At 50.4% G+C, this 22,756-nt stretch overlaps 1 protein-coding gene across 1 annotated transcript; it reads right to left on the reverse strand.

The window, feature by feature from the left end:
* Window positions 1-11,471: 11,471 nt before the first annotated feature.
* Window positions 11,472-18,539, reverse strand: LOC144174184 (uncharacterized). Its single transcript, XM_077702702.1, has 4 exons — window positions 18,325-18,539; window positions 17,234-17,473; window positions 15,154-15,318; window positions 11,472-13,083 (listed from the first exon to the last, which is right to left on the reverse strand). Exons 1-4 carry the CDS (start codon window positions 18,404-18,406, stop codon window positions 12,818-12,820), a joined length of 753 nt encoding a protein of 250 aa, XP_077558828.1. The 5' UTR covers window positions 18,407-18,539; the 3' UTR covers window positions 11,472-12,817.
* Between the last annotated feature and the right edge of the window lie 4,217 nt (window positions 18,540-22,756).

The following is a 22,756-nucleotide window of genomic DNA, read 5'->3' on the forward strand; positions in this document are numbered from 1 at the left end:
CTTCCACAACAGTGGGGACGTCCGAGACAGCAGGGCATCAAGCCAGCGAGTGCCCAAGACATTGACTGGAGAAGCCCGCTAGAAAATGGCCCCTCCCTTACCTTGCCAATGCGCCTGTTCAATGCACGTCGAGTACCTAGGAGTAATTTTTGACTGTCATTTACACTGGAGGAGGAGGAGGAATAAACTTTTATTCAGGCCCAATCTGACTCCGTGTGTGGAGGCAGACCAGTGGGGAGACTCCTTAGTCCAGGAGTCCCTGGCTCTGGCTGGCAGTCCGGGCCCGTCTCACCAGGTTAAGCTGGGAGCCGGGTTCAGAGCTGGACAGCTGCGCCGCCCACTGTGAAGGGGAGGGGTGGGGATTGGGAGGGAGGTCGGGTGTGTGGGAGCATTCCCATACGATGTGATACAGTGTACCCCTTTCGGGGCAAAACTTGCACTGTGGTGAGTGAGAGGTGGGGAAAATCAAATGCCAAAGTGTATTGTGAGGGAAGGTCCGGGTTTGAAGTTGACGGAGAGTGATTTCATCGGCTTTTGTTAGAGACAGGTGAGGTGGAGGGAAGGTGCGACGAGAGAGCTTGTAGTGTGTGAGTATGTCATTGTAGGTGTGTAGGGGGTGGGCATCCAGGGTGGTAGGAGGGGGGTCGGGGGCAATGGCCCGGTGTACCACTTCTCGGGCCGCGTCGTGCGCCGCTTCATTGCCGGCCAACCCACAATGGCCAGGGGTCCATAAAATGTGGCACTCCTCAGGGAGGTAAGAGGAGTGTTCAATGATGCGTAGGGCAGTGCGAGGGAGTAGACCTTTTTGAAGGTGTCGGCAGGCTTCCTGCGAGTCCGTGATTACTGTCACGTAGTCACGACGAGTGGAGGTAAGGGACAGCGCAATGGCTATCTCTTCCGCTTCAGTTTGTGTTGAGGCTCGCGTGGAGGCAGTGGCGACGGTACGTTTTTGACTATCTACAGTCGCGACGGCGTAAGTCGATCGGTTGGGGTATGGGGATGCATCGACGTAAAGCGTGTCCGGCAGATGCTGGTAGTGGGTGCGGATGTAGTTGGTTCGCGCGGTGCGACGACCATCGTGGATGCCTGGGTGCATGTTCCGGGGTAGCGGGGCGACTTTAATGCGAGCGCGTAGTAGGGGGGGGGAAGACGTGCCAGGCGGTGAGGCTGAGTCGGGGTCGGATAGCCCAGGCGAGCTAAAGTACTACAGCCAGTGGGTGTAAGCTTAAGGCGTTGGAATTGCGAAGTTCGTTGAGCTTCGCACAGCTCTATGTATTCCCAAGCGTAAAAACAAGTCAGTAGAGGTGTTAGTGGGGAGGCCGAGTGCAATTTTGTATGCTTGCCTAATTAAAATGTCAAGTTTCTTGTGCTCTGCTGGTTTGAGGGACAGGTAAGGAGCTCCATATGTAAGGCGACAGATGAGAAAAGCTTGAACCAGACGGGAAGGTTCAGCTTCTTTGAGACCAGTACGTTGGTGGGTGATGCGCTTAACTAGTTGTGCCAATTGAGTAACTGCGTTGAAGTGCGAGGATGGTGTGCGAGCCGGAGCCATCTCGTGGGATTGTCAGTCCGAGTACCCTGAGATGGGTTACTACAGGAACGGGGCGAGTCTCTATAGTAAGAGCCGGGTCCGGCGTCGGCGCCGTGTGTCGTCCCCGAGTTCTCTGCTGAAGGGTTAGCAGTGCGGATTTTTCCGGGGAGCAGGTAAGACCACATTTAGAGAGAAATATGGTAGTGATGTCGATGGCTCGTTGAAGCGATTCTTGTTGTTCGCCGATGGAACCTGTGTTGGTCCATATGGTAAGGTCGTCGGCATATAGGGCATGGTGGAGGGATGGGACGGTGTCCAGTAGCGGAGGCAGATCTTTGAGAGCTATGTTAAATAGCAAAGGAGAAATGACGGAGCCTTGTGGTGTTCCTCGGGGAAGCGCTGGGAAGGAGGGTGTGCGTAAATGAGAGATCCCCACTGTAGCGGTGCGGTTGGTAAGGAAGGCTCTCACATAGTTGTATAGTCGTGTCTCATCGTGGAGAGTGGCCAGGCTGTTTAGTAACGCGTCGTGGGAAACGTTATCGAACGCGCTCTTGATGTCGAGAGCGAGGATACAGTGTTTGTGATGCTTCGGAAGGTTATTGAGAAGGTCTTCCTTGAGCTGCAGGAGGACGTCTTGGGTAGACAGTTGAGGTCGAAAGCCGTACATGGTCGTGGGGAAGAGGTTGTTATCTTCTATGTACGCCGTAAGGCGATTGGAAACCATGTGTTCAAGCAGTTTCCCGAGGCATGAAGTAAGGGAGATGGGACGCAGGTTGGGTATCTCGATTGGTTTGCCAGGTTTGGGGATCAGTGAGATGTCAGCGTGTTTCCAGGCAGGCGGAAGCGTCCCTTGTGTCCAATGATCATTGATAAGATTCAGGAGCTGGTCGAGGCTGGCAGGAGGAAGGTTGCGTATTAAACGATTCGTGATTTTGTCTGGACCTGGGGCTGTGTTGCGCGTGAGGTTGCGGATTGCTGCCTCGAGTTCTTCGTAGGTAAAAGGCGTGTCCAGCGTCGCGTTGGGATCACCAGTATAGTCCAAATAAGAAGGCACAGGAGTCTGTGGAGAAAGTTCGTACCTTTGTCGTAAGGTGTTGAGGAGGCCTTGTTCATTTCCTGGGAAGGCATGCATGAGTCGGCGGATGTTATGTTGATTGGTGATCTTCTTCTCTCGGGTACCCATTAGTGATCGAAGTAGGTGCCAGGTTTTGCGCGTACTAAGCGTTCCTTGTAACTGGGCGCAAAATTGGAGCGAATTCTGCTGACTTAGTTGTTGTGCGTAGTCTTCCGCTTGCTTTGTGACGTGAGCTTTGCGTAACTTCAGGCGCCGGTTTGTTTTGTTACGCTTCCAGCGTGTTACCGGACTGTGCCTGGCTGTCCAAAGGTGATCGAGGTGCGGATCTACAGCGGGGTACTCGGTCGTGATCGGGATTCGTTTGGTGTGTTTTTGAAGAGCACGTTCAATGGTGGTCGTCCATTCATCGAGGTCCGAATTGGCGGGTGGGGTAGCTTGTAGAGTATCCCGGAAAGCTTTCCAATCTGTGAGGCGGGCGACGCCTAGTTGGGTCTTGGTTATGCCCGAAATGGTGAGGTGAACGATGCTGTGATCACTTCCGAGAGTATGGGGGAGGCATTGCCATGTGTATTGGGAGACGTTACGAACGAATGTTAGGTCTGGGGTGGTATCCCGGGTGACGCTGGAGCCGAGGCGGGTCGGGATGAGGGGCATGTTGCAACGAGTAAAGCCGTGACGGTGTGCTGCATCCCAGAGGGTAGTTCCTGATTTCGCATTGCGCGCATAACCCCATGCAGTGTGCGGTGCATTAAAGTCGCCGAGGACTACTAATCGGTGGTGCTTAGCTCATTTAATGACATTCCGGAGGAGTAGAGGAAGTTCCTGGAGGTTGCCAGAGGGAGGGGAGTAGACGTTGAGGATAAAAACACTTGGTTCCTTCTTGCTGGTAGGTAAGAGTTCTACTAGTATGCAGTCAATTGCAGTGCTCAGCGGATGATGTTGCGCTGGGTAGGTATTGTGCACGAACGTGGCGGTCCGCGGCGAGTTGGGATTTTGAAATGTGGTGTAGTCTCGGAGAGAGGGATTGGTGAATTCTACTTCTTGTAAGGCGAGTACTGCTGGGGGGTTAGGGGCGATAAGCTGGTGGAGGGACGATTTTTTCCTGCGAAAGGAGCGACAGTTCCAATGCCAAATTTGAAGGGACGGGGAGGTGGTACATTTAGGCATTATAAACAGTCCGAGTCTTCCTCGATCGCTTCGTCAAGTGGAGCGGTTGTAGGGGGTGAAGGGGTAGAACTGGGCGGGCGGTGCTTTTTGCGTTTTACTTTCTCAGCGTTGCGGTCTTCTATAACCTTGATGCGGCCCGAGAGTGAGGTGACTTCTTCTTGCAGGGCCGTGAAATTGGTTTGAAAAAGTAGCTTGAGGTCATCCAGGGCAGAGAAAATGGGTGCCAGTGCGGAATTGTCGGGCATTGCTGGATTTGCTGGTGGTGAGGGTGGGACGAAGGGAGTGGGTGGTTGTGGCAGAAGTGTCTTAAGCTCCGAGAGCTGTTGCTGGAGGGTAGCAATTTGCTTGGCGTTTTCGGCTAATTGTGCTTTTAGTTGTGCATTTTCTTGTGCAAGAGTCGCTAGGTCGGAAGATTCAGCAGTTAACACGGTGGTTTGAGGGGTGGGCAAGGGGGGGAAAGGGTCATCGTGGGGGGTGTGGGCGGCTACAGCTGACCAGCTCACCTGAGAGGGCTTGGAGGGTGGACCGGACGATCTTCGGAGTGTGGAGAGGGCTGGTTGCCGGGTTTCTTGTGCTTGGCGTTGGAGGCGGGTGCGCGCGGGCGGTGGTGGGGGCTTGAGCTTGCGGGGACATTCTCGACTGGCCGTCAGGTGGGGGAGTCCGCACAGCTGGCACTGAGGTTGGCAGGGGTGGTCAGGAGCTGGGTTGGGGGTATGGCACCGGGAGCACAGGTTGGGCTGAGGGTTGGGACAGACATCGGGTCGGTGTCCGAGGCCGCCGCACTTCGCACAGCATTGATAGGTATTCCGGTAGGGGCGACAGCGTACCAGGGTTCCGTACGCTTTCACGTAAAATGGCACGTGAGGACCGTCAAACGTGAGTGCTGCTGTGTCCGAGGTGCCGAGCATGCGGGCTTCAATGATGGGTGGTCCGGTGGACGTAATTATGGCTAGGAGTTGCTCAGGAGGTGTTCCAGGGTCGATGCCTTGGATTACTCCGCGAGAAGTCCCCGGGGGGTTCTTGAGGTACGCTGTGACATCATATGTCGTGTCGCCAAGGTGGAGGGTGGTGATCTTGCGCAGAGCGTCGGCGCATACTTCGCTAGGGGTGCTTGTCGTGATAAGATTCTGCTGCGGTTGCGGGAAGGTGATAACTTGCTCGTAGAACGTATACGGTGGGATGCCGGTGGCTTGTTGCAGGCTGTGTGCGAGCTGTCGTGCCGGCCAGGCTTCGACGCGTAGGCCGGACCTCGGGCGGATTATCACCTTGTAGTCGCTCATGGGGAGTTTCGGTTGGATTGCCCTGCGTGGAGCAGAGACGGAAGCTGGCACGTGGGTAGTGGAAGGAGTGATGCGCTGGTTGTGGCGCGATCGTAAGATCTGACGCCAGGGGTCATAGGTTGGGAGCGTGCGGCCGCTGTCCGGGTCGTATGTCGGTGGGGCTTGGGGCGATTCTTGCATGTCGACTTCCAGACTCCGCGCAGGTAGTGAGGCAGGCCGGGCGCCCGAAGGCGTCCACGATTGCAGTTGAGCCGTGTTCTTTGGAACGTTAGGGTTAGCAGAGACGCTCACCGCTTGAAACTTCGGGTGGGTCCGGCGAGGTGAGAAATGGTCCAAGGCTTTTGTGGCGGGTATCAGGGTGAAGCTGATGACTTAGCGAACACGATGATACTAATTATAGAGCGCTGCTGCACTGAGGTCCAAAGCCAGGGCGGTGCAAAGCAGTAGCCCATGTGAAGCGGGTGTGGGCTCCGCAGCCCCCTCTACACTGGAAAGAACAAATAAATAGCACATGCAAGAAACTAGCTTTTGGTTGTCACGCGCTCTTTAAGGCGAGATATTATTTTCCGTACGATGTACGACGCTCCCTCTACTATGCATTCTGTCATTCACATATCAGTTATTGTTGTGAATCTGGGGGGCAAACGTATAAAACCTACCTGTCGCCTTTACTTCGTATGCAAAAACGAGCATTGACTGCGTTGATAACTGATTCAGGTCTTTTCAGAAACAACGTTTTCCATGATAATCACGTACTGTCGTTTTGGTCCTTGCGTAACTACAAAATTTCGCTCGTGATCAACAATATAATAAACACCAATTCTCCCTTTCCATTAAGCCTTTTCACCTTACCCTCTCGTAGTACAAGGCAAGCCTCGAATTTCAATTTCAACCTTCCCAAATGTAACAATGTATATGGTGAACGCCTGATCGAGTTCAGTGGAGTCAAAATATGGAACGACCTTCCGATAGAGGTGAAAACAGCGAGAAATTTGAAGATGACCGCTAAACAGCATTACAAGTCTTGTGAAATTTTATCTGAAACTCTTGCTAGGTGAATCATCTTTTTAGTGACAATATTTTTCTGTTGTATTTGTTGTGTCTATCTGTGAATATATACTTTTCCAGTTGTATTCGTGAGCCCTCTACGCTCTGACGTTTAAGTGCTTGTGAATTGCTTGTAATTTTATATTGGACCGGCCACTAGCCTATGCAGCTATCGGTCCAAACAGTGTCTGTACATACTTCGTGTTTTTATGAATAAAGTTTCTCACTTAAAAAAAAAATGCGAGCAGCAACAAAGTGCCGTGCAGGCGTTAATGGGTTTTTTGCCCCAGTTATGCTGGCCTCCCTCCCCCCACAGTGAGAGAAACAAGGACTGGCATGGCACCTGAAGGGTCACCTATAAGCTACCAGCAAGCATTCAAGCCACATTACGCCGTGGTCATGTCGCGAGCAGGCATAGACTGGGCACCGTCGTGTTTACTAGACAACGGCATGCAGGGGTGCGCGAATGATTCCCTTTGTTCCATTTATATGCACAGTTTGCTATACTGCACGCGCTATAAATCAGCGAAGTAGTTTTTTTACTGTGATTTTCCCTGTGGATACAAAACATGCAAAAGCACTCAAGCTGATGCGCGGCGGCCTGATGCAACTCTGGCCGTTTACTTTTTTTTGAGTAAAACTTTAAAATTGTCTCAGCTACCTACATAAATGGCCACTATCATTACGTCGGAGGCATGCATGCAGAATGTGACAAACTAGAGAAGTGAGTGTGTATTTTAGTCGCAAAATATTCGACAGTAAATACGTCGTGGCTGAAATGACAACGGGCACCAAGTTAACTTGACGTAACAACAATCCTTTCAACCCGGCAAATCGGGAACCGAGTGCAAAAGCTCGAATTTTCCACCGTTAGATCATCATAAAAAAGTGTGTGCCACCTCTGCAATGACACGCGGGTAAATGCAACGTAAAAGAAACCGACAACACACTCCCATACCGTGCGCGCCCGCGACAGAGGAAATTTTCAACCGCGCCGTGACGACGTAGTGCGACAAGAAAAGTTTGTTTACAGCCCTAGGCAAGATAAAAAGCTCGTGTAGGGGCTAAGCGGTACCATTTAACAATGAAATGGAGCGGGCGCAGAGCCACGGGGACGAGTAAAGAAACAGCCTAATTTTGGCAACGTGTGGTACTGTTTTCCCGGTCGAGCGCCGCTGTCAGTCGCATGAATAGGTGGCGCACGCTCAGGCTTCGTTTAGAATACAGAGGCGGGACCACAGAACACCAACGCAGCTGTATTTTTCATCCGGACAGCGACTGGGGAATCCCGTGCTTAGCGAACCAACTACAAATATTCGCTCCCAGCGCAGCGCGCCCAGCGTGTCACAAAGGTTGCTCGCGCCGGCATAGTTCGCGTCAGAAAGTTCGTTCAAAAGCGTGGAACTCCACGTACCTTTCCTCCATTTGGACCGGTATTTCCGCATTGCGTGCACTGCGGCACGAAGCAATGCTCCGGCATTGTAGTCCATCACCAAAAGCGGTCAATGCCCGCCCTGTATGTTATGATAATTGGTTTCGGTTTCAAACGACCGTACCAAAATGGCGGACCTAGTTACCCGAGTTGACGTGAGATGGCGGGGCGCATTATGCATAGGGTCTATTGGAGCAGCCAGATAATTAGTTCAAAGTTTAAACTTTGGATTAATCCAAAGATTGAACTTTGGATTAATTAAAAGGTACACCATGAGATAAAGGAAGTACATTGAAAGGGCAACCGCTGAAAACACATGCGCGCCCATAATATTCCAACAATATACAGCATGTTTTGTTGATACTGATGGTCCATCGGGCCTTTTGTGCTGTACACGGCGGCGGTCCGCGCAGACTCAGATTTATTAACCTTATAACATTGCTCCTTGCAATCATGAGAGGTATACAGCTTTGCTGTAAAAGTCTCTTGTCTTTGAAGCACAAAGCTCTCTAGCGAGAGGCGTAAACGAGTGTTCCATTGCTTCTTCAGTACGCGTTACGAAGCGCTCCAGCGCGAGGCGTATACGAGTGTCCCGGTGTTTCTTTTTTTTTTTTTTTAGTACGCGTTACGTTCTAGCGCGAGGCACGAACGAGTTTCCCCGGTGTTTTAGTACCGTGACTACATGAGACGACGGTTACGACGACGACAGGAGACGCCAACAGCCCCAGCCCCAAAGGGGCTTCGCCCCTAAAAAAAGCGAATGTACGTTCCGACTCGAGGCAGCTTCCGATCAGAACGTTTCGGAAGAGAAAAGCGCACAAAAGACGTAACGCGATACTTGCCCTGACCTGTCACTGTTGGCAGGCTCTATCAACATTGCCTGGACAAACACGCAAGTCAGTCTTGGTTCTGATCACGAAATCATTAAACTTACCGTCAAAGACGTCACCTATATAAAGCCCATATAGGTTTTGCCCGAATCACGATTGGGACAAGTTTCGGAAGACTCGAGCAAGTAGAGAAAAGAACCCGGGGTCGTCCTACGATGATTGGGCCGCTGAAATAATGAAGGATTGCAAAACCCACACCCAAACGATTGCTACTACATATTTAACACCCCACGTGGATACGAGACTTCTCCACCTGTGGGAAGCCAGGTGAAGCCTTACAAGGAGATGGAAAAGACAGAGGCACAACAAAAAACTCCGCAAAAAGATCGCTCAAATCAACAAACAGGCGGCTGAATACGCCTTGTCGTTATGCAAGGAAAATTGGCTTCAACTTTGTGACGGTCTGCAGGGAACCTTATCCACCAGAAAGGCTTGGTTTCTCCTCCGTCACCTGATTGAACCTCTAACCAGCAAGGGGGAAACCAATCGCCATATGATCCGCACAATCAATTCATGTCAAGGAGACTCAAATAAGCTCCTCAAGGATCTCGAAACAAAGTACCTCCAGACCGAAAAGAGCTACCACCCACTACCTTACACAGGAAAGCCGAATGAAGGTCTCGACAAACCGTTCCAACTGTACGAACTCCGGGCTGTAATTTCCGAAAACAAGCGCCACAGCGCTCCAGGACCCGATCACATCTCCTACAAACTATTAGCCAACCTTGACGACGAGGTTCTCGAGACCTTGTTGGAGTATTTTAACGACTTTTGGACTAAAGGCAAGATCCCGAAGCAGTGGAAAACAGCAGAGATAAGATTTATTCCCAAGCCAGGCAAATCCCCTCATATTGATAATTTGCGGCCAATATCCCTCACATCGTGCGTGGGAAAGGTGATAGAAAGGGTTGTGCTCAACCGTATACGCAGCAATACCTGGATGAAACCCAGCAAATGCCAGACACCATGTTTGGGTTTCGAAAGCATCTCGGAACCCAAGACGTGCTGATTCAGCTAAAAGAAGAAATCCTCGCACCCGCCACTCGACACTCCCCGCGAGCAATACTAGCGCTCGACCTCAAAGGGGCTTTTAATAACGTGTCACACGAGGCAATTCTACGAAACCTTAACAACACAGGATGCGGGGAGAGAACATACAACTACATTGTAGACTTTCTTTCAGATCGCACAGCCACACTCAAAATCGGCGATATCACCTCAGATCCCATCACCCTCGGAAGTAGAGGTACACCCCAAGGCTCGGTCCTCTCCCCGCTCCTATTTAACATCGCGCTCCTGGGTCTACCGGCAAGGCTAGACAGTATTCCAAATTTAAGCCATGCGCTCTACGCAGATGATATAGCAATTTGGACTGCCACTGACTCACTCGGGAGACTTCAAGACTGCCTGCAGCAAGCTGCCGATGCTGTACAGCAGTACGCAGAGGAAAGTGGACTCGAGTGTTCCCCACAGAAATCAGAACTCTTGGTGGTCCGGCGTCGTCGCACTAAAAATGACAAGGACAACATCGAAATAAATTTACAGGGACACAAAATTACGCCCTGCAGCTCAATCAGGGTGCTTGGGCTTTTTGTGCAAGCGGATACAAAATGGAACATAATGCTCCAGCGCCTGACCAGAACGACCGAACAAGTTGTGCACATGATTCGTAGAGTCACAAATAGACACCGAGGCATGAAAGAAGACGATACCATCCGTCTTGTCCAGGCCTTCGTTCTATCGAGGCTAACATACGCAGTGCCCTACATGACTCTAACCAAGACAGATACGGAAAAACTTAACACCCTAATCCGCAAAGCCACGAAGCAATAAGCCCTTGGGATCCCCATGAGCGCGTCAACCGATAAGGTCCTACGCATCGGCCTGCACAACACGGTGGACGAGCTCATAGAGGGCCACCTCTCCAGCCAGAAAGCGCGGCTTGCAATGACACAAACCGGCCAAAAACTGTTGAACAGAATCAAATGGAGCTCCCCAGACGTGAAGCCGAACAAGCAGCTTCCTGATCGGTGGCGGCATAATATCTTTTCCAACCCACTGCCAAAGAACATGCACCCGGTTCACCACAGCGGTCGACGAGAAGCTATCGAAAGCCTTAGACAAAAAATACGGCACCCTCCCGGAAACGGTCTACACGGATGCAGCCACAATCCGTGGTAGAAGAGCAAAGACAGTGGTAGTCACCACAAAGACAGAGCTTCTTGTCAGTGCCACCGTACTAACCGCATCAACCAAAGAAGCGGAGGAGCTAGCGGTGGCACTGGCCCTCACGCAGACAGAAGCCACGGTGGTCCTAACAGACTCCCAGGAAGCGTGCAGGAACTTCAGGTCGGGTTGGGTGGCACCAGCAACGCACCGCATGCTCTCAACCAAATTGCCTGACAGAAAAGTAAGGATTGTATGGACGCCTGCACATGCTTCAATGGAGGGCAACGAATTTGCCCACCAAAAGGCCCGAGAACTTGCCGACCAGGCCTCGGAGGATGTGGAGAAACCTGTACCTTTTCTAACGTACCACGAAATAACACAACATTACAAGCTTTATCGACGGACTTTCCCGCTACCTCACCCAAACCTCACGAAATCTCAAGAAACAACACTTAGACTCCTACAAACCAACACCTTCCCGCATCCAATTAGGCTTCACCGGATATCCCCCACCCAGTATCCAGCAGAATGCAAATACTGCCAAGAACATATATCATCCTAGAGTGTCGAAAAAACATGCACCCACCACCCCTTCCCCGCATTTCAAATCCCCCAGAGCAGTGGGAGACACTGCTGTCCAGCCCCTGCCTCTCGGACCAGCTCCTGCTCACCGAGAGGGCAGCCGCTGCTAATCAGCTCATGGATTCCTGTGAAGAGGGAGCCACTCCTACAAAAATACCGTAAACGCTCTCACAATAAACGTTCTCTCTCTCTCTCTCTCTCTCTCTCTCTCTCTCTCTCTCTCTCTCTCTCTCTCTCTCTCTCTCTCTCTCTCTCTCTCTCTCTCTCTCTCTCTCTCTCTCTCTCTCTCTCTCTGTTGGTATGAGCCAAGAACATCGAGGGCACCATTGTACTTATATAATTATTATCATCATCAGTTTTCCGTACTGGCCACGAAGAAACGCCGGCGTCGATCTCCGACGCCCTTGTTTACATCTGTTATAGTGCCTACAACAGCTTCTTTGTAAAACATCTAACAAGATGTATACAGTTAAACTAGGATATAACGAAGTTGAAAAAAATTCGCAATTTTTCGTTACATCCAGGTTTTCGTTACATGCAGGCTTCGAGTTAAGGCTCGCGTAAATGAAGCAGAAACGAAACAGATATGCTAGACATCAGTGATGGTGAACTGACTTTTAAGGATTTATTTCACAGTGAAAAACTGCGTGATTTGAGTCAGCTGCTTTCCTACAAAATTAGTCACCGTACACGGCACTCCAAAGAAGCACGTTTACTTACCCCCGTATTCCAAAACGCAACTTAAGTATCACTTATGCCTTTTGACACTTTTTGATGCCCTAACCTGTTTCCAGGTCCAAACTTATGTTGAAAGGGCGCCTTTTCGTGAACTTGATGCTTTTTCCACACTCAAAATTGTTGAGATGGTTCTGAGACCCTATATACCGGGAGGGGGGGGAGGAGGGGGGAGCGACGTTTTTCGTTCTCGCCTGCGGAGACGGCATTACAATTGCGAGCTTGTGTTGAAAGGACAAAACTTTGCGTTTCCAGCCAGCAGAAGTCATCACCGACGGACCGACACCACAGATAGAAGTAGAGACTCGCGACTAGGCGCCGTCAGGCAGGCCTAATCAACATCGCAGCTAATGAAACGCGCGGTAGTTTGCGCTGCGGGTAAAGTTCGCCAAATTAGTTCATTTTGGCCGATGTTTTAGAAAAACTGCAAAAAACAATGCCTCATCAGCGTAGCAAATTCGTTACATCAAGGTGAACCGTTGCAATTTCTTCATTATATAGATGTCACAAACACATGGGTTTCAATGTTGGTGGCAATTGGGAATTGAAAAAACTTCGTTAAATCCAAGAATTCGTTACATAGAGGTTCGTTACATGCAGGTTCAACTGTAGTCCGATCGAACGAAGTTGCATAGGAGCAATATATCAAAATGAAAAAATAAAAAAAAAGCAACAGGAACATTGAAGGCTAAGTTACAAAATTTCTTTTAATATCAGTCCTCTGAACACTTGTTGAGTGAACATCGGGAAAAAAATTATGGGATCGGCGCCCCGCAGTTTAGTAATTTTTTTGTCCTTGCCAGCATAGCGTGTCATTTGATCTTATCTGCTTTCGACTCAGCGGTCCCTAATCGTGCACGGATGGTCATCAGAACGTCGGTGTACTCCAGCCCCGCTGCCGAGTCCGTGTTACAAAGGGTGTCCCAGTTCCCACACAGAACATTGGTCGTAGTCTCTCATCGAGCGCACGTCGTAGATGATGACTGGGAAGCGCTGATTGCAGACGGGGCATATCGGTTTGATCCTGGTCCATCTGACGATGCAGGAGAAGCAGAAGGCGTGAAAGCACCCGTGCACGAACGCTTTGTCCCGACAACGACCCAAGCAGATGGCGCAAATGTCCTCCGTGGTGGAGGACTGCTCGGGGGTTCCATGTCGGGAGAACGCAGACGACCCTGCGGGGAACGAAAATCGACACTTGGAGTCCCGCTCGTTCCCCCGTTCACGCAGAACCCGCCGACTGCCCGCAAGCGCGCACGAACGAAATGGCGGGAAAAAAAAACCGCCCGTGTGCCCACATTTCGCCGCTCGTTAAAGACTCCCAGGTAATCTAAACTCATCCGGAGCCCTCCACTACGGCTCACCTCGTAGCACAGGCGCAGCTTTGGCGCGCTAAACCCCCAAATTCGAAATTGTGCGAAAATACAGGTACGTCTACCGCCGCGGCGAAGTCTTCCGTGGGCGAAATGCTGACACTTGGCCTCTGTCTGTCACCCAGATAAATCGTGAAGGTTGCAGGTTGGTAGACGTGCACTCGCTAGTTGGTGCTGGACTAGGGGTCACGTTACCCACCAGGAGTGGCCAATCAGCGATCTACGTCACCAGTGACGACCGAGCAGTGACCTCGCCACCCACCATGGGCGAGCGGTTCACCCGTCAGTAACCCGTGACCTGCACATTACCAGGATGGAGCGGTACCTGGGCCGGCACGCTACCCAGGAGGAGGGGGACAGAAAAGCGGGAAAATTGCTAATGATGACGTAGACGCAGCAACGACACTAGGCAGTGGTGATGAAAATTCGCAGCGAGGCTACTTTATTCTGGAAAGCGTAGAGGCTTCCTGCAACGCTTTCTATAAACGCTTTTGCGCTTTCGTTCGTGCCCGAACGCACTGCTCAAGCAGTATTTATCGGCAGCACAGAGCGGCAGTGCTGGATTGGCTCATCGCAGACGCCTTCCAGCTACTCATTTGCTTTTGCTGCCGTTTTTGTTTGAAGCCATTTTCGAATGCGTTCATTGCTGCAGCGGAAAGGCAAGCCGACCGATGTACGCAACACCGCTTGAATGGCGTAATTAGAGCGCGCGGATAACGCCGAGGCCGGAAACAAGAGTAACATCTTTCGAGGAAGGTTCAAAATTGTCTGATTGGTGTTGAGCTCTAATTTTTGGCTGAGGAACTCTGCGACCTCTTATTTTAACTACACAATGCGGGTTTGGACTATGTTCTGAAAATATTTCAGATATGGAAAAAAGTTGGGAGAGGTGTTGCAGCTAGGGTCGCTTTAAAGGGGTTATAAGGGCAAAATAAAGCTTTCCTTACTTTAGAAGCACTAACCCTTAGACCTTGGTGTCTTGCACTTCGTTCCTGGCCCGAAATACGTTTTTGTTGCTGAAGAAACATCAGGCAATTTTTTGAGGGGAGAGAGAGAGAGAGAGAGAGAGAGAGAGAGAGAGAGAGAGAGAGAGAGAGAGAGAGAGAGAGAGAGAGAGAGAGAGAGAGAGAGAGAGAGAGAGAGAGAGAGAGAGAGAGAGAGAGAGAGAGAGAGAGAGAGAGAGAGAGAGAGAGAGAGAGAGACGTTTTTTAGAAGGCGCTAAGGAGGATTCGGATGAGCTGACGTTCACCTTTCAATCAATTTCAGCGCACCAAGCAAGAACGAATACTTCACCGTTACGCGACGCGGGGTTATCCCTGATGAGACTGCAGGGATTACTCCGCCATTATAAACACCCGGTATCTTACTTCTGGGGTCGAGCTGTGTTGTGAGTGTCCATTATTGGCTGCTGCCGCAAGTACGTTACATAGCCCCTGTCAATTATTGTTATGGAGCAGGAAACGGGCAATTGGAAATCCATTTTCTGAATTCGTATTTCAGCACTTGTGGCAGCAAAGAAGTTCCCCTCGAACAAACCTATAGTAAGGCGTGAACTGGCAGTGTTAATAAAGCAAAATTGTACTTTGTTTTCATGGTACCTGTAAAGCGAACCGCGCACGCCCCACCGTTGTTTTCCCTAAATTCTACTACTACGAGGAAAAGTTGGCTTCTGGAATGTTTTCAACTGTTAACGAACGCCTTTTATTTCTCATAATACTTTCTTTGTTACAACTCATTTCCAGAAGGGGTGGGGGGTGCTTAAAAGGGTGGTCACAGCACTAGCTGACTGAGAAATTTTCGGTGGACTGTGCGCCAAGTGCAGCACAGGCTTGAAATTTTCATCGCATGTACTCAAGTGTACGAAGCCCTTACGTGGTTCCAGGGGGTTTGCAGTGGCTGCGGTCGCAAAGCCGAAGTAAGGGTAGGAAGATCTGTCGGTGGAGGGCACACCCCAAGTTCCAGCGGCGCCCCTGGTAGGTCGTGATCTGGCTCCTGCGAAGGAGCCAATCGTACGCGTGCTCGTAGTGGAGAAGCCCCCTGAAATTGGAGATCAAGGTCGCACGTATTCACGCATCTGGCAGCAAAAACTTTGGTCGAAACGGAATACAAAGAACACCTTTACCGCATGTACGTCATGCGCATTAGAACATCACTACCGCATGTTGAATGGCGCCAAGGTTCAAAATCAAAACGGGTAGTCTCCTGCAGCGTGCATCACAGGCGTCAGACAGCAAATGACAATGCTGAATGGTTCAGTGCAAGATACAACCAAATCTTGAATACCAAATCGCATGTAACAACCAGTACACGACGGCTTCATCGCAGCAGCATTTAGGGCATTCCTCCGGGCACCCCCCCCCCCCCCTTCCCCTCGGGCCGACGTCTGCACGATCACGGATGTCATGAAGTATCCATGATGTTTACGAAGTGTCCAGGTGTCATGAAGTGTCATGAAGCCCCACAAACCCGACCCTGACAAAGCCAGAGTGCACTTCCGAAGTGTGTCCCCTTTCTAAGACTAAAGTGTCCGGGACACTTCGTTAGAAGCCAGACACCAACGACATCACCTGGACGATTCAGCCCACGAGACACACAGCAGATCCCGGTCCCATTCCCACATCCCACAAGCACACTCATTACGGGGACACAACAAAAAGTGGTATAGACAAACAAAAGTGAAGATGGAAATAGGCCGAGGTGTTACGAATCAGCCCGCCGCAACACTCCTAGGCAGTGTGGCGAAGCCTCCTTTACGTGCGCCTTTCAAGCAGGCCTCCCTGTCGGTGACTCACGCTTGCAGTCGACGGAGCTAAACGCGTCGCTACATGTCTGGGTCGCCGGCGCTTCGCCATCGGCGTGGTTCAAACTTCGGCGCTGGCAGACGATCACGCTTCGACTTCCGAAGGACGCGGAAGCCCCGCGTCCGTTGCGGAGACCTCCTCCCTCCCCTCTCTCGGACTCAGCGTGCGCCGCTAATACCGACTGCTCACGAACTCTGGAAAGAGTGTTGTGTGTGTGTCTATGCCGTTCGTGTCGGGTGCACAATCTAGAGGGAACGCTTGTTTTGACCGTTAGCGCTTTGGGCCTAGCCATCCCAATGTGCTAGCTCGGGACTACACCACCGCGCGACACAAGCGTAGACACCGAAACAATTTGGCGTGTGAGCTTAGTGATTCCCATTTATACCAATTTAAACTAGTTATTTTAATGAGTTTGAGAGCTGCGAGACCGCTGAGGGAACTTTTATAATCGCTATTTCTCAGATCCAGTCGCTCCTTTCGCATTTTGTAATACCTCTTAAAACAACCGAATTGGTATTCGCCAATTTAGGAATCGGAGTCCTATGTGTGGCAACAGTGTGCTTAAGACCTCCCCCCCCCCAAGCGCTGTAGTTCATTCCTATTTCAGCAGTGAATCAATGCTGTCACTCTGCTCGAGCCCTGTAAGCTCGCACGTCGGGGCATTGTTCTTTGTCTTCGGCTCATCTCTCGCCATGAAGTAAACAAGCTACTTTTGCCTACGGCTTCTGGTCTTCTTCGAGGCAGCAACATTGGCTGGCCGCTCGCTTCACCACGCTGCCACGCGCATGTCAGAGGCGACGGAGATCGGCTCGGGTACACCTCCCCGGATGCAGCAACGGGTTGTCAGCGGTGGGATGACAACGTCGCAACACTGGGAAGGGGTTGTGGAGTGATAGAGGGACGTTAGGAGGAAGGCGAGAAAGGGAGAAGGAAGGAGAGAAGGGATAGAGGATGAGAGGAGGATGGAAAAGGAGAAATAGTGAGTGAGAGGGCAAAAAAAAAAAAAGGAGGCGGCGGCAGAGGGAAGGAATTAAGAGTTGAAAACGAAATGGGAAAGGGGGGCTGTTACGTGGCAGGGGCTGCCGGAGATTAGGAACATCCCTCGTGCAGTCTCTGTAAACAGTGCCGCAGAGTTAACACAGGCAACGAACCTCCGAAGGTTGTCGAGGTGTTTGTGGAGCCGAATCCGAAGCCAGGAGGCTTGGCAGCCGTGTTGGTGCCAAGCAGTCCCCTCGTGTCGGGGGCACCCACGGTGTCGCCCGTTGTGCCGAAGGTTGGCGCGGTCACAATACCAGTGGAGCCAAACGTGGATGCGCCCCTACCAAAAGCCGTTGTGGTGTTGGGAGCGCCCAAAAAACCACCGCTCGCCATGCTGGATGGGGTGCTCCCGCCTGCAAGGAGCATGCATGTGCGTGGTCAATTTTTAGTGAAGCTTGCTATACTCGGTGACAACTTAAGAACGGCACCGGAAGTTGCCGATGTGCCTTATCACCGTAGCCGGATGTTTCTCCGCGCGGCGCAAGTAGGGCGTTACTGGGAATATTTTGAACATGGCGTGAGCCGTTCCCGTGATTTTTTGGACTTAATATACTTATAAACGACTCCAGTGACGACAAACAAACTGCGTGAGACAAGGCAGACGATATCACGCATTCATAGCAAACCCCTTTCAAAACGCGCGCGCACTGACGTCACGGGTCCGGCGCTTTGGCGAAGTGATACACTAGATGAGGTGGTGTCGTTCTTGAGTTGTAGCCGAGTATATTCCTCACTGATGTCGTTCGACGTCGCTACGTAACGAATTGCAGGAAAGCCATCTTTACGCAATGGGAGGGCACATGGTGATGATGGGTTTCCCCCCCCCCCCAAAAAAAAAAAAAAAAAAAAAAGAAAACGCTTCCCGTCGTCAGAGTCGGAACCTGGGTCCCTCGCGTTATGAATCCGGCATCTGTCTGACAGCGCCATTCCGACAAGGTAGCAACGGTTCGGATTTTGGAATATGGCTTAGGTTGCATGAGAAAAAGCTTCGCGTTTGTATTTTAAACGAATAGGGTTTTTATTTTTTTAATGGCGCCGTGTATCAGCATAGGGACATGAAGTTGTTTTGCTGAAGAGGTATACCGATAGGGAGCAGCCAACGGGAAAATACGTAATGTACACATCGCCGCGAATTCAACCGTGAAATCCGAGTACGTGCCGCCTTCGTGCGACTGGATCATCTGCGACCAGGGGACGCACATACCCAAACTTGTAGCGGCGGCCCCAGAGGCTGGGGTGGTTGAGCTGAGGGTTGGCACGCTGGCCTCGACCAATGACGTCCGCATTTCCGCCAGACTGGGAAACGCAGATTCACCATGGGTCGCTGGGGCGCCGAATTTAGGGCAGAAATTAAAAGCCGCATTTGGCTGCAGGAAAAAGAGAGAAGATCGTATCCCCTGTAGGCGACCTGCTATCTGTAGCGTTCTGCTTCCAGCGTTTAAACTAAGATATCTGCTTCCGTTTGGTCCCTTAAAGCACTTTTCCCTGCGAAACTTTTCGCTATAATCCTCTTCTACTATTTAGAGACTGTTACGACACATTGTTGTGCCTCTTGATCTGCCTTTTGTTTATCTAATATTATTGATGTCGTGGATCGTCCTGTGTATATTTTGCTCAATGTATCTACGCAAGATGTTCCTTTGTAATGTATGTACCCCTCCTTCTTGGGCTATTGGGCTGTAGTATTGATTTATTAAATAAATAAATAAATAAATAAATAAATAAATAAATAAATAAATAAATAAATAAATAAATAAATAAATAAATAAATAAATAAATAAATAAATAAATAAATAAATAAATAAACAAATAAATAAATAAATAAATAAATAAATAAATAAATGTCGAAGCGTGACTTGCAGAGACATTCAACACGTAACTTAGGCAGCGAAAAAGTTGAGCAAGAAAACCAAAGGGATGCACGGGGAGAGCGAGTATAACTTAGTTACCTTGGAAATGCATCTGCTCTTCTTGCTTTCATACCCAACAGCGGAAAGCCCTCTTATAGAGTCGGTAGGCTTGTCGCAAAAATGAAATAGTTTTACGAAAATTTTTACAAAATTGTACAAATCAGCGTATGGATTTGCAAAATCTGTTTTAATAATGAGGTGCAGTGGGGAAAATGCGGTAGTTATTATTTTCAGTAACTCATAATTTTGTTACTATCAATGAATGTTAGTATCAAACAGGCATCAGTTACTAAGTGCACGGCCTAGAAGGGTGTGGCAGGATCTACGTACCATTTTGCGGGGTAGTAAAGTTCGTACGGAGTTAGTAAATGCAACCCGTTACTACCTTTTTACTAGCCTTTTGTTAGGAGTGTGGGCTACTTATCCATTGGGAAAAACGTGCGCCGGGGACGCTGGACGGTCGTCGCGAGGCACGCACACGCTAGCTCTCGGCATTTTCTTGGTTTTGATAACTGCCCGGCGGTCGCCGCGAAGCCCGCGCTCACGCGCGCGCGCTCGACACTTTCTTGGTATTTGTAACTGCGGACACGAAAAAATTACGATTTGCTAAACAGCGTCGCTGTTAAACAGACGCACCATGTGCCTCCTGGCGAAGAAGGAGAGCCCGAAAGCTGCGCGCGACAGATAACGCGGCGGAGGGCACGCGCTAGCCTCCAGGCCTAGCCTCCCAGCAGTGCTTACCTCGGTGAATAAACACGGGCTTTGCGCGAAAAAGACACCACACACAGGACGGACGGGACGAGCGCAATCCTGTGTGTGGTGTCTTTTTCGCGCAAAGCCCGCGTTTATTCACCAAGATGCACCAACTCGCCCAACAACAAGTTCTTCTAAAGTGCTTGCCTCTAATTGTGCCCAGCTTCCAGCTGCAGCGTCGAGATCTAAACACGCAGCCGGGTTCAACTGTACTCAAGGAACGCGCGGCATTCCCCACGGAGCTCAGTCGGCGGGCGACCGTGCGCTCAAAAAAAGGCCTTGTGTATATGCATTTCCCCACCACCAGAAAAGCAGCCACAGCAGCGGCGACCAACAGCACAATATCCAAGCATAATACGAATAAACTTAGCCGTACCAACAATAAGCTAGGCGGGGCCGCCCGCTTCACTATTTGCCGTCTTCCCGCCACTACTGCGAAGCAGCCCCAATTTTTTCAGTTGCTGCTAGTGCGCCTAGAAATACGAAACGCGTCGAGAAACGTTCATCGGCTACAAGGGCAGACAACGTGATACACGCACGAACTGGGATTTTCACGGGCGCTGCCCAGCCAGTCCCTTTCCCGGCCTGCTGCTCGGGAATGTCACGCGCCAGCGTTATCTCGTGTGCCTTCCCAATCTGGCGTTCCCAATTCTAGGCGTTGTGAAATGTGAAAACTATGCTCATTTTGTATATATTATCGAAGCATTTCTCGCGTGAATCAGTGAGTTGCAAATAAGGCCGGTTCCCCGGTACCGACAGCAGGGCATACCTTGTGCTGCGGCTGACTCACCGTTGAATTACCAGGCGTGCCTACGACTGTGTTGGCCCCAAATATTGACGTGGAGGCTAGAGGCGTCGCCCCTGTTGCTCTGCCACCCAGGTTTGTGTTCTGAGAAATCTGACCAAAACTTAAGCTTCCGGCGGAGTAAAGACCACCTGTAAAATAATTACCCACTCCTGAGTAATTTTTTTCGTACAACGCACGTTCATGAACAAATACCTTCGCTTCGATACCTTAAAACTCATGTTCCCTGGCAACAACATTTGAAAAATTCAGTGCTATTCCACTCTGTCAAAGTGTATGACCAGTAGAACTGTATATGTGGCTGTGTTGACTGAGGCGCAGTTCAACGAGTGCCCGAAACAAAACACGTTTGTTGGTAATGTGCACTTGAGCATACTTCCTAGTTGATTAGCTGAATGAAACCTGAAAGGACTGGAGTTTCGGGATACACATGGAGCTGTCCATTTCGCTATAGAAGACCATGTATGGACAGCAGACGCGAATTTCACAATATTTACAAGTTCAGTGGGAACTACGTAATTAGAAAAAATGGATGAAGCTCGCCGTAATGTTAGAGCCGTCCTGGCGCCTAATTATGTAATTTCTACCGGAATAGCGTCAATAAAAAACATAAAAACTTCTTTATGCGTGCTAATTGCAGTTTCTAAAATTTTATTGTAAATCGTGGAACGGTAGAAAGCTAGGCACTGGGTGTCAAAAATACAACTTCATTTTGTTCGTGCGGCTGTTAACGTGGCTGCAGCAGCAGTTTATTTCAAGGGAACGAAATTTGGTTCACCCGTTCAGTTTCAATGCAGCCAGAGACAATTTTCCCACAAACCTGTTGCGGGGGCTCCAATGCTCTGAGCAGGGCGATACTGGAAGACTGGCTCTCTCAGGATAGGCCGGGTGAATGAACGGTTGCCCTTCCTGTTGGCCACGTAGTCCTCGAACCGGAGTTCCTGCACAGAGGATGCGGCTTGTCTTCGGGCACCTCTGTGCAGGGTTCCATCGCATGCGAAGCGCATGCGGCGTAAGTGACTGCGGCGTAAGGTGGAGGAATCTCGATCGAGCTATATAGAGAGAACGGGCAGTGTGCCGGTACTCGGGCAGTCGCAGAGCAATCCATGCCTAATGCCAACATGAGGACACGTTCTCTATTCACCTTCATACTATCTTCCCACCGTTTGTGTTTGATGCGGCGGATATCCCGTTTGGTTTTGCATTATTAAAAATTTCCAGCCATCACCCCCATTTTTGCCTCCATTCCCACTCAGCTGCGCACCTGCTTGGGCCGGCATGGCTGCAGATTAGGTGATACCACTCACTCACTCACTCACTCACTCACTCACTCACTCACTCACTCACTCACTCACTCACTCACTCACTCACTCACTCACTCACTCACTCACTCACTCACTCACTCACTCACTCACTCACTCACTCACTCACTCACTCACTCACTCACTCACTCACTCACTCACTCACTCACTCACTCACTCACTCACTCACTCACTCACTCACTCACTCACTCACTCACTCACTCACTCACTCACTCACTCACTCACTCACTCACTCACTCACTCACTCACTCACTCACTCACTCACTCACTCACTCACTCACTCACTCACTCACTCACTCACTCACTCACTCACTCACTCACTCACTCACTCACTCACTCACTCACTCACTCACTCACTCACTCACTCACTCACTCACTCACTCACTCACTCACTCACTCACTCACTCACTCACTCACTCACTCACTCACTCACTCACTCACTCACTCACTCACTCACTCACTCACTCACTCACTCACTCACTCACTCACTCACTCACTCACTCACTCACTCACTCACTCACTCACTCACTCACTCACTCACTCACTCACTCACTCACTCACTCACTCACTCACTCACTCACTCACTCACTCACTCACTCACTCACTCACTCACTCACTCACTCACTCACTCACTCACTCACTCACTCACTCACTCACTCACTCACTCACTCACTCACTCACTCACTCACTCACTCACTCACTCACTCACTCACTCACTCACTCACTCACTCACTCACTCACTCACTCACTCACTCACTCACTCACTCACTCACTCACTCACTCACTCACTCACTCACTCACTCACTCACTCACTCACTCACTCACTCACTCACTCACTCACTCACT

The sequence above is a fragment of the Haemaphysalis longicornis genome, unplaced genomic scaffold (genome assembly GCF_048455015.1).
Source record: "Haemaphysalis longicornis isolate Haplotype H1 unplaced genomic scaffold, Haemaphysalis longicornis Haplotype H1 scaffold_3, whole genome shotgun sequence".
NCBI lineage: Eukaryota > Metazoa > Arthropoda > Arachnida > Ixodida > Ixodidae > Haemaphysalis > Haemaphysalis longicornis.

Bases quoted from the DNA above. Each gene is read 5' to 3' on its own strand.
- LOC144174184 (XM_077702702.1), bottom strand. From the start codon at position 18,406: ATGCGGACGTCATTGGTCGAGGCCAGCGTGCCAACCCTCAGCTCAACC. The intron at 17,474-18,324 runs GTATGTGCGTCC...TGCTCCTTGCAG, and splicing joins GGCCGCCGCTACAAGTTTGG to GCGGGAGCACCCCATCCAGC. The intron at 13,084-15,153 runs GTAAGGGCTTCG...CGTTCCCCGCAG, and splicing joins TGCAAACCCCCTGGAACCAC to GGTCGTCTGCGTTCTCCCGA.